Source organism: Falco cherrug, chromosome 4 (genome assembly GCF_023634085.1).
Source record: "Falco cherrug isolate bFalChe1 chromosome 4, bFalChe1.pri, whole genome shotgun sequence".
NCBI classification, from domain to species: Eukaryota; Metazoa; Chordata; class Aves; order Falconiformes; family Falconidae; genus Falco; species Falco cherrug.
The window spans coordinates 94,811,859-94,824,213 of NC_073700.1; the positions used below are offsets into that span (position 1 = coordinate 94,811,859).

At 40.2% G+C, this 12,355-nt stretch overlaps 1 protein-coding gene across 4 annotated transcripts in view; it reads right to left on the reverse strand.

The window, feature by feature from the left end:
• Window positions 1-12,355, reverse strand: part of ELMO1 (engulfment and cell motility 1) — a 311,400-nt gene that overhangs the window by 154,034 nt on the left and 145,011 nt on the right. For all 4 annotated transcript variants that reach the window (XM_055706867.1, XM_055706868.1, XM_055706866.1 and 1 more), the window contains one exon: window positions 10,239-10,343. In XM_055706867.1, coding sequence (XP_055562842.1) covers window positions 10,239-10,343 — 105 coding nt within the window. The remainder of the gene's footprint in view (window positions 1-10,238; window positions 10,344-12,355) is intronic.

The window sequence follows — 12,355 nt, forward strand, 5'->3', positions numbered from 1 at the left end:
CCCCCTTTCAGTGAAGAAATTTTTCCTAATATCAAATCCAAATCTCCCCTGGCACAGCCTGAGGGCTTTTCCTCTTGTCCTGTCCCTTGTTACCCGGGAGCAGAGACCGAAACAACACACACACACACACACACACACACCCCACCCCTTCCCCGCCTACAGGCTCCCCTCAGGCAGCTGTAGAGAGCAACAAGGTCCCCCCTGAGCCTCCTCCTCTCCAGGCTGAACCACCCCAGTGCCCTCAGCCACCCCTCATCAGACCTGAGCTCCAGACCCTTCCCCAGCCGCGTTGCCCGTCTCTGGACACGCTGCAGCACCTCAACGTCCCTCTTGTAGCGAGGGGCCCAAAACTGAAGACAGGGTTCCAGGTGTGGCCTCACCCATGCTGAGTGCAGGGGGACAATCACTGCCCTGGTCCTGCTGGCCACACTGTTTCTGATACAGGCCAGGATGCTGTTGGCCTTCTCGGCCACCTGGGCACCACTGCCAGCTCACATTCCATCTTCCTTCAGTCCTACCTTGATTCTGGTTTGCCTGGCTGCCCTTTACTTCGATAACTGGGAATCTACTTCTGCCAGTTTTTCCTTTCTTTAGTCCTTGCAAAGCTACAGAATTGGGAAGGTCCAACATGGAAATGTAGCTTCTAATACACTAGATGTTACACAGACAAAAACCAAAAGCAGCTCACAGTTTTGTACTGTAAAGCTACACAGTGCAGGGGTACTAAATGCTGCAGATCCTTGTCTCATCCTCTGTTCCTTTGATCAATAGTATCCATTACCATGAAGCAAAGCAGAAAACCACCATGATGTGTAACACTCAACATTTTTTCCTTCTTTAGGGAACAGCAAAAAATCCTCAAGAGAAAGAAGACAAAAGGGAAAGAAAATTACTAAGGGAGGACAGCCAGAAAAGTTTGAGTGATGAAAGACATTAATGAGCAAGACAGGGGAGAGAGTTGATTTTTTTTAAAGCAAATCGTTCTTAAAACAAAAGAAAACAACTGCAGCTCAGGAAAAGGAAGGAAAAAAGAGAAAGTGAGAGAAGCATAGAATGAGGACAAAATGGTATCACAAGAAAAATGAGATGAATTGACTAGCAGAAGAGCAGAAAGGAACATGTATAAAAATGTTTTTAAAAATGCAAGGAGGTGAAATTTTTAGGAAACCAGTATAATCCATTATCTTGACATTTCTACAGATGAAACTCTGTAGCCTATTAAGGCATGGGAATTTGACAGTATTGTACTGGAATTCAGATCAGTGCAGTTTTTGTTATTTTTAAGTTACCTACTACGTATATTTCTCTTATCTTATTTACAAATTCCTGCTGTAAGTGGAAGAGAAACATTCCCAATTACCAAACAAAACCAACCAGTGATCAGAAACAGAAATGAAGGGTTGATCATGTTCCCCAAGGTAGACATTTTGAGCAGTGTTGGTCAGCAGCTGCTGAGAGCTGAATTTCTTCTGGTAGTTAGCCATATGAATTGCCTGAAGTACCCTGTTTCCTCTGAAGTGAAAAGTCTTTTCAAGAAGGCGGCAGCCCTCTAACGTCCAATCGTCCAACAAAGCACTTAGATACAGAAAACAGTGTTCCTCCTTAAAAACAACAACCTAACATGTTCTTTAACTGGAAAATCTTTTTTACTTCCTCTTGTGTTACAAACAGTGGTGCTCAGCATTACCCAAGACAAGCTCACCTGCCTTTACAACATATCTACTAATGGCATGGACAACAAAATAAAATAAATTCAAGTGTCATGCCAAGATCACAGAAGAAGAATGCAAAATCTCCAGTAGGAGAAGAAAACCCAAACAACCAAAATCAAAAGATTTTCTAACTTCACGCCCATCACTACCTCAGGAGCACAAAAGAGATTCTCAGGGAGGCAATGCACTACATGAAGAATTTTCTACATTTGACTACCACCGGCTTAAAAATCTGCATCAGCTTCAATAATGAAGCTTATACCTGCAACTAAGAGTTAGACTGACAAAAGGCAAAGTTTTGAAGACAAGTGTATCCAAGAGCTTCTTCCTCAAAATCCAGGAGGATGAAACCACCAGATAGAAATATTCCTCCTTCACTGGGAAGGAATATTGACTTAGCTGATCCTTTAATCTCTCACATTAAATACGAAATTCGCTCAAAGTATACTGCCCACAGCAACTGCAGATGTAATCCTCAGGTTCCTGAACCAACCTGAGAGCCTGGCAATGGAATTGAGATTCATTGTGATGAGGAAATAAATACAAAAGCGAAGGGCAAGACTCAGTATAGCTGCATCAATACTTACAATAAATCCCTCAGCAGACAGTTCAACAAGCATTACCGCACTATTAAAAAGGAGCATTTCCCCAGACCCATTTTGTAGTACTATCTAAAATGATCCTGGCATTAATAGAGAACAAGTTCTCTAGCAGTCTGCTGTGTATTAGTATCAACAGGTTCAGAAAGCTAGCTAGTGAAGAAGGTAAAAACCTCCTCAGACCCAAAATGAAAAGTCCAGCAGCATTTTAATACCCAAAAATATTACAGCAGGGATTCTCTTCCTTTTCTTGATGCTGCTTTTCCTAAGACTCCTTATCACATGAGGCAGGCTTCACCATTCCCTTTTCATTCAGATGCATTAAGGAACTCTAGGAAGCAAGTCCTAAGGATACGTTTCCCGAGAAGGATAAGGGACTTTACTGCAGACAGACTCAGTTTCCATTCATCCTCTTCACCAATTTTGCTTTCTTCCTAAGGCAGCTTGTCATCTGCCTCAACTTCAGCATCAGTGTTCTTCCATGATCCCTCACTCAGCACCATACCCTCTAATCTGTCTTTTGTATCTACATTATTTTATTTTCAATTTCCCATGCTTCCGCCCTCCCTTATCTCAGCCTTCATTCACATTCCTGAGGCATCACAGAGATTCCTTATGGCAAAACCAAAATAAAGCAACAGTTATGTCTGCGTGCCTCAGGAAGGCACTAGAATTACAATTTAAGCCAAGATTTGAGAGAAAAGCTGAGACCTACTAAAGGTACTAAAAAAGAAGAAGAAAGGAGCCACTGACATGAGAAACACACATGCAAAGCAGTGCCTTCTTTAAGGGACATCTAGTTACAGGACTTTAAGGATCGGACACTGAGAGTCTGATAGGTGCTTTGTCAGGCACAACTATGAATAAGCCCCTGGGGACTAACTAGCACATCACATGAGGAAGTGCACTGTAACCTGCTGCTCCCAGGGAGAACTACCGACAGAAGGCATGGAGCCCACTATGGCAAGGCAGTCAGGAAACAGTGACACAGTCATACAGTGCAGGAGGCAAAAGAAAAGCATCTGATTATCTCATTATACAACAACATATAGGTAAGGGGGTGAACTCAAACTGTCATGGTAATATATAAGCTAGTGCTTGACTCTACAGCCATAAACCACTTCTAACAACGATGGCTTAAAATTTCCAGTAGTGGGTTTTCTTCTTGAAAATTACGGAGTGTTTTCTTCCCCCTTTTAAAAAACAAATCTAGTGCCAAAGCTAAATTTGGATGGTTCCGCAGCTGCTCACCTCGCAATAAATTTTGTTTCTCACACAAACACCTTCACATGAAACATGATTGTATTTGTCTTTGTTTTCCATCAAAAGTGAAACACACAGTGGTTCGTCTTGAGATATTATAGATCTTGCCCCTTTCTTTGCCACTCCATGCAGAATCAACCAAATCACTGTAGAGCATGGTGGCAAAACACAAGAGGAGAAGGACCAGCTGCCACGTCATCTTCAGAAGCAGCACCAGGATGCGCTTTTCACTTCCCACAGGCGTAGGAAGTGGGGGAGTATTTCAGTGTTGCCTGGTCCAGTTTGAAAACTACCAGCCAGGTAATTCCTTCTCCCTCTATGCCCCACACAAAAGTAAGAAGGCAATGCTTTCCCCGCAGTCCTCTCCTTGCTCACCTCTGGCAGAGGTGGAAGGCAGGAAATGGCAGTACCTGCAGAATATTGCAAGTTTTTTATTTTTCCTTTCTTTCATAATGTGGAACAGATCCTACATTACTCTGGTGTGGATATATTAGAAAGGCATCGACCTTTATTGCACATCAATGAGACTGGCAGCTGGAGTACCAATCACAAAAGTTCCCAGCACAGGGTAAATAGGAACACCTGTAAGGCTCCATAGCTAGCCGCCTTCTCTCCCCATGTATACACATCTCAGCTTTGCAGAGATACTTTTTTTTTTGTTTCACAAAAACCAGCCAAACCTTTCTATGCTACTGCTGCAACTCATGGTATGATTCAAAACCTTCTAAAGGCAATACCTAGAGACTTGCAACAACTTCTGGGCCCTTTGGATCAGGACCTGATTTAGCCAACAGCTTCCATATATGTGGGAAAGTTTAGGTGTGCAATGTAGGAAAGGCGAGAAGTGATCGGAACATATTCAGGACTGTAACACTGTCATATATATCCCACAGCTCATACCACACAGGGCTGTGCAGAGGGTGCCATGACCCCCTTACAATTCTCTCCCTCCCTCAGTACTAACTTCGCTCTGTGTTTATGCTGCAACCAGTCACTCCAGGTGTTTGCCTCTTTACCGTAGAAGATCCACCTCGATTCTGCCATCAATGACAGAGGCCCTCAGAGCAAAACCACACAGCTTCTTGGTGTGCTGTCATGACAGAGACGTTGAGTGACGTTTGGGGAAAAAACAAAAGGCAGGCAGAAAAATGGTCAGATACCTGAGTGGAAGTAAGAACAAAGAATGATAAGACTGGCAGAGAAAGGTGAAGACAAGAACACGTTACGAAGCTGGGAACCACTGAGCTTAGGCAATTGGGTCTCATATGGAAAACTGCATTCCTTCACAAGACACCAGGAAGGCTCATATAACAAAGCTCACTTTTTTTCTCTACCTTTAGCAGAACAGAAATAAATCACATCCTTTTCCTATCATTTCTGGGGGAAAAAAATGGCATGGCAGAAATCAAGCTCAGTTTTATTTCAGAAAATGCTGAAATTATATGTTGGACTACTCATATCTGATCAGGCTAGAATGAGTAGGTAGGCATGAGGAGACTTTGTGAATTGGCGGAAGGATGAGTAGGCAGCCTCCTATACAACAACTACATGGGTTAGAAAGTATACGGCAGACATTCTGACTGTGACTCAACCCATTAAAGTTCTGAAAGGTCTCAGCAGGATGCCAGCAATCTTTCTGCCTGCATCACTGGCACTCGCAAACAGCACCTGCTCCTCCACTCTGACTTCTGAAAGCTTCAAAAGGAAAAGAACTCCCTCTAAAACCTCCCCAAAAGCAGCAACTCAAGTAGCTGCTGGGGAAGAAATGTCTCTGCATCGCAGCTGTGTGAATAACCAATTTTCCAGCTCAGCAGATGCAGGGGAAAGGGGATTTTCTACTATGACCCTAAACCAACTCAATTTTTAATTTTCAGGTTATCAAAATAACTCTTGGTTGGTGCAACCAAAGTCCAAATGTTGTTGTGGTTTAGAACATATTAATAACTTCTAAAATGTTTTAAATATAAACCCAGAAAATTTAGGAGCATACCACTAAGTATCTTACACATAATTCACAAAAAATGTAATAGCAATGAATCCATTATAAAACATACAAGGGATTATAAAACATACCAAGGAATTAATAAACCCAACTTTTCAGCATGGATTTAAACACTGCTTTCCCGTCCTGGTGACAGTAGTTTATACTGAAAATTTTACATTCATTATCTAACAAATATTTGCAGGAAATTATAAAAATCAGTGGGAAAAGGGATAAAACCTCTCTTCTACAGATGAGGGACTTGAATTTCAGGCTACAGTAATAAAATCTCTTCCAAGGAACTCTTATTTTTCCCTACACATATGAAGAACCTTCTGATCTAATAAATGGCAAAGAATTGGACATAAATTTGGGTAGCCAGCTGGGCAGAATCCAAATAGGTGGACTGCCAATGCACAGACCCAGAGCTGCTAAGTTTATTAGCAGTTTCTGCCTGAAGCACCAATCTCTTACGCTTAAACAAACCAAGGAAACACAGGTATGTGTCTTCTCAAGGCAGGATCTTACCCCAAAGAAGCGGTGAGACCTGCCAGAATATGGCTGGTCATAAGCGCAGCAGAAAAATATAGACAAGTCACAAACTTGTCAGTCATCGAAAGCAAATTCATTAGAATGAGAAATGTAGAGCCCACCAGAGACAATGTCATATAGAACTTCTTTGTGACTCAGCTGACCTGCTGTGAAATACCACATCTAAGCAAAATCCTACACTCTGTCCCAGATGAAGGTTATCACTATAGTTAGATGTCTGTGAGGAAAATGTAAAATAAGGGAATATTTCAATGGTAGCACATTAGAAGCTAAGGTGTAGTTGAGGTAAATCCAGTTTACCCAACAGCATCTGCTCTTACTGCCTGGAAACACTGTTAAATTAGCCAAGATCCAAGATAAATGGCAGCCCGCTCACAACTGGAGCAGTAGCTTTCATTTTGCTGCCTGCTATCAAGAACACCTGAATGAACATTGACTGCACATATAGGAGTCAACCATCAAAACTGAAAATCCAGTCCTAGACACAAACACAGCACATTTAAATGCAGGACAACCACTATCAATTTTTTCTTTTTGGGTTAGAAATAAAAGGAGTGTTCCATTTTGGTTCCTTTAGCTTGCACTTTACACCAAATTAGAGTACATATTATTTTACATCAATATTAGCAATCACTGAAGTGCACGCATGCAAAAATCAAAATCAGGCAAATGAATACACACCTACAAACATACGCACACAAAATATTTCAGTTTTATATATTCATACCCCTCTCCTCATTGCATCTTGAAAACAAAATGGATCTGAATAATCTTGCACCACAAATTCTCAAACAAATCAATGACAAAGCACCAATAAATGGAGATACTAACAGCAATGGTGGCATAATAGCATTTCCATGCTCTTTCCTCAGACTCCTTTTACACTTAGAGGAGTTTCAAAGGTACACTGCTACAAGTTACCAGTAAGAAAAAAATCTCAAGATGTCTGCCCCGAATAAAGTCTCTTTTAAATGGTAACTTATAATTTTATTTTTAACATAAGCAGAATGTGAAGCTTAAGTAGTTTTGGAAAGGAGCAAATTGGAACCAGGGGGAATTGTCTGCTCCAAAAGAAAAAATAAAATAAAATATCTGTCACAAAGCTTTATTCCAATCATTTTCTTCACTGTTAACTTTAATTATACACTCTGACTGTCCTATAATTATGTAGCTTGGGAAGCTGCCAATTATTTCCTGTGGAAAATTTTAAAATTTCTTGCAGAGATTCAACATTACTTCCATCAATGCATTCCATATACTATGTCACCACCTTTTAAAAGCAAAACGTCTGATGATAGCGATTGATTATTTAGGTGGAACATAAAAAAAATGCAGTGCATATCAGTCAGTGATAGAACCAGAGAAATAATAAAAAAAGAGAAAGAAAAGCTAACTCAACAGGAAACCAATTCAATAGGAAACCTATTTAGAAATCCAAACAAAAGCTAAGAACAAACACACAATCAAAGAAAACACGAGGTTATTTTCCCCCTCCACTAAACAACATTTCTTATGGAGGCTCAAGACATGTTGTATAGTAAACAAAATAACAAGATTCAAAAACAATTAACTCAAAGTCTAAATACTTTTTTTCTCCATTAAAATGCAGCATTGCCAATACAGTCAGTGAAGCCGCCATGACTTCCTGGTAGTGTTTTTGCTTAACACACCGTATTCTGTCAGAAGAAACTTATTTTCCATCTTCATTTCAAACTGACTCTGGTTTCCAGTCTCAATTTTTAATTACTGCACAGCACAGATATTATCTCAGTTTGGGGATTAGGAATTAACCCATCGTACAGCAATCAATCGCAAAGGGCCAAGCTAAAAATAATCTCTCCTCCTAGGAACCAAAACATTTCCTAGTCTCAACAACGAAAAAAAGCTAAGAGCTCCTGTCAAACAAGTTGTTCAGTATGCAAGTATTATGTGTATAGCTAGTAATTTCTTGTGGAAACTTAACCTTGACCATAGAGAGAATTTTCATTAGGGTATAGGAGTAGGAATAGTTTTGAAAAAATAAAGAAGGTCAATGGAGTGTACAAGTACAGCAAACTGGTGTTACAGGAGCTTTGGTAGCCAAAGGTCATGAAGAAAAGATAATGTTTGATGTGAAATAAGGAACCCAAAATGAGAAAGAAACAAGCATGTCAAGGCCCACAGGAAAGTACTGTACACCAGCTAGTACATCAAGGACATGAAAAGTTAGAAATAGGTGTCTTTTGGAATCAAAGACTAGCAACACTGTAGGAGTTGCACAACACCGTTCATCTCAAGAGGTGTTCAGCATGCTGTTAATATGACAAGGTGGACCACTGCAGATGCATGAGCTACCATGCCAGCAGTGTTAGTAAAAGCACCAACTAGAACTACCCAGGAAAGATGGGTAGGTTAACATACTCCCAAGGAACATTAACAGTCCCCAAAGCAGCTGTGGGTAAGCAATTTAATCTGAGGGTGCCTGGGTACGGCATTTCTAGTGTACATGTATTCTTTCTCAGGTGGGGAATACATGAGGCACCCACTCGCCTAACAGGAACCATGCACGAATAAAAACGGGCATCTCAAAATAACAGTAAAAAGTCTCAGTAATGCAGCAACAAAAATACTGCATTATAGAAACAGAGCAGAGCCAGCAACAAAGTCCTTTCTAAAGAGCGGCTAATTACATGCTACACTGAACCCAATTTTTAAGACAGCATTTGCAAGATAAAAATGAAAAATAAGAAAAAAATTGAGAGATGTCAATGAAAGCTCTATTTCAACAGAATTTCTGTCCTCTTTAAATTCTTTCAGGCTTCTTTAAAGCACGACTGTCTCATTTGGGAGCACTGGCTACCCCTTTCTAAGTATATTCTCTAAACCTAAAATTTTCAAAAGCAGCCTATGAAGTAGCACAGTCCACATCTTATCAAATTTTAATGAGAAACAGTAATCAATTTTCATTACAAACCAAATTCTCATTACAAAACAAAACCACAATTCAGCATAGTTTATCCAGAAAACACACTCGTTGCCCAGTATGTGAAACAGCCCTTAATTTCAGGGGTTTATAGGGGTTGATAAATATTGCTGTATTGCTGGCTACCACAGCTTCTTTTAACAGTTATTGCTAGATTCAGACCAAGGAGAAAATACATTTAAAGAGCAGATCTTACAATCTTGTGGTCTCCTATTATGTCCATGGATCAAGCTGGCCTGGACATCAGCAGGCCCTTTACAAACCTGTTAAGAGCTTTGACATTAATCTACTTTGAGCAAAAACTAGATGATAATGCATATTAAAAATTCACTCTTCACTTTTTAGTAGACATGATTGGTGTGTCTACTGCCTCCTTCTGTACACGACCTTTAAGCAGGTCTGCATGTGCGCTTTTTCTTGGGGAGTTAAACCACCCCTACTATCTCAAGACACTGACTTTCTAGACTATCCTCTACTACCATCTGTGCTCGCTAGGTTTACACTTGGCAAATATTTGATTTCAATAAAGGTCAGGAAAAGTTGTGCTATTCACAGGCAGGTATTATTCAGCTGTATGCCTCTTCTTGTAAGGATGCAACACACAACTTGCTTTAACTACGCTTGAAATAACAAACGTAGGAAGTGGAGTGGGCAAGGGGCAGGAACAGGTTGTGCAAGTGAATCATGATGCTTTTTACCTATTTTTCTCCAAGCATTACCTCACCTACAGCAGTAATTTTTGTGGGAGCGTCTGAACTCTCAGGACACTGCCAACTCAGTCACTTACCAAGGCATTTGCTCATCAAAGCCTTTCTTCCACAGAGAAAACCCTGCAGTTTTTGGTAGACTCAGAGCAGGACAAAGAATTCTACACAATTACTAATTTCTGAGCTTATGGACATCCATCATGCATCTAAAAAAGGCACAAGCTCATCTCCCTTCTCTTTGCAGGCCTAGGCAAAAAGTATATTTGCAAAAAGTATAATATTTGACTAGACAGCTGTACAGCTTTCGCCCAAAGCTTTTACAGACTTAAGTTTAAGTGTTAGGTGGTTTGCCTTCCTAGAGTTCATTAACAGTATAAGGATTCGGATCCTCCTCTTCAAAGTAAACTGTAATCCCTGTGAACAGGCAACCACACAGATTTCAAAGACAAAAAGAAGCCTTACCCGTATATAAGCATCCTGGTGATGTTTAGCAAAGTACAGCATGTTGTCGAGGGCTAGCATTCCTGGAGGGGTCTGTGTAAAATCCATTGCTGGGTTTACGTGGTTCTGTAAAAAGATAACAAGATCACTCAATTAGCATCTTCACAAAATCTATCAGCTCCCCAGTGATGTGCACCACGTTAGCATGCTGTGACAAAAAAATCCAGCAGCAAAGCTCTTTTTGCTGAGGAAAAACCTCTCAACTAGGAAATGGTCTGTGCCTCAAAGAACTTTAAAGCCAAATGCAAACACTACAAGGCTGGCAGGTCAGTCATTCACTTCTGCAGCAACAGGATGGAGTGCTTTAGAAACAGATCTCCAAGTCTTCCACGGCAGACAGTACTTTTAGTCTGTAGTACCACCTAGGAGTCTATTTACATGAAAATGCAGATATATATGCAAACTGCCACCGAAACACCTCTTTATACAACTGCTATGGAACGATTCCAAATAAACCACGAAAAGAAGAAAAACCTACTATGTTCAAAAGCTATATTAAATCTATTGGACTTATAATAAATAATAACAATAATAAAGTAAGTCTATTGGACTAACAATAAACAGATTCACCTCGTGGAATTCAGGTAAATTTTTTGTTATGTTCTGAATCTCTGAATTTCAACAATGGAATGAATGAATCACCATACCAAATATAACCAAAACTTGTTAGGTACTACATGTACCTACAAATTTTAAATGTTAAATTTCACACACTACATGAAAAACTACATTTGCTTCAAAATAGCCATTAACCTAATCTATCTATCCTTTGATTGGATGGACTTAAATGTACGTTTGAGTAAGTTTCTTGTAGCTAATGGTTTAGATACGAATATTTGCCTGGCTACAGACTTGAAAATACCACAGAAGCTGCTCAAGAAAAACAAAGACCCAAGAGCATGTCTCCATCAAAAAAATGCCTATTGTCTGCTATGCTCTTTTATCAGTATCACTTTTGCAGCGTCTCCAGCTCCACTTATCATTCTGACACACAAAGATTTCCCTAGTCGCTTTGTGATGACATTTCTATTCTGTAAGACCCAGCTCACACAGACTTTAAAAGTGCATTTACTAGCAGAAAACTGACTGGCAAAGATTAGCACAGATTTCTTCTTTCATCAGTCTTTTCTGCTGTGTGCTCAGGCCTGATCCACCCACCTCACTTACAAAAGCATGGGTTTTACTACTTTTCCTCCTGTTGAGTCTGTCAGGCTATAAAGTTGTAGAAATGTGAGATTCCACTCTCTTGCCAATCTTACCTTTAGATGTATGAGAGGTTGGTTTTAGCCAGTCAATACTTCATAGTCACATGAAAGATTAGAAATATTAGAAAGTGGAAACTATACGTTAAGATGGCTGCTGCAACTTTAAAAGTAGACAAAGATTTTGGGCGGAAGATGGCATGCACAACCTGTTCATTTTACATCGCCAGTGTAGCAGAACTGATGTACAAGCAAAGCAATCATAGGCTCACCATTGTGCAATAGGGAATCAAGAGGATGTCTCGAATCCTAGATTTTATATGGAAATACATATGCAATAAATATAAATATTTCAGAAGGAAGTAGTCTAGGGTAGGAAAATAAAGGCTTACTGAGTTGTGTTTTCCAAAACCTTCTCTTTTAATATTTTTTTGTAAAAAACCTTTCATCTGTTCATCAGAATGACAAACAAAAGCCCTAGATGGCTATTTCCCCAATTCAATGTTCCATCTTCCACATTGATAGATATATCAGTCAGAATATTTAAAATGAGTACCACAGTGCTTCACGCACAACAAACTTCAGCTTCTGGGAGGAGAAAACTTCCCTTCCTACAGTTTTCAAGCATTCCAGAAACTGCATTTGAAGAGAGACTGAGTCTGACAGACACACAAATGCGTGCCTTCCCCCCCCACCCCCCAAACCCAGCATGAATATCTCAGCAGAACCTTCTATGCATTTGAAACCACCTTAATTTTGAGCATAAAGTACAAGTCCTGGGGAACACCACTTGATACTTAGCCTTGCCACGAGCTACATTTCCCTGGGAAAGCTGTTGGGAAGCTGTCAACAAGGAACCATACAGCACCAGTTTTA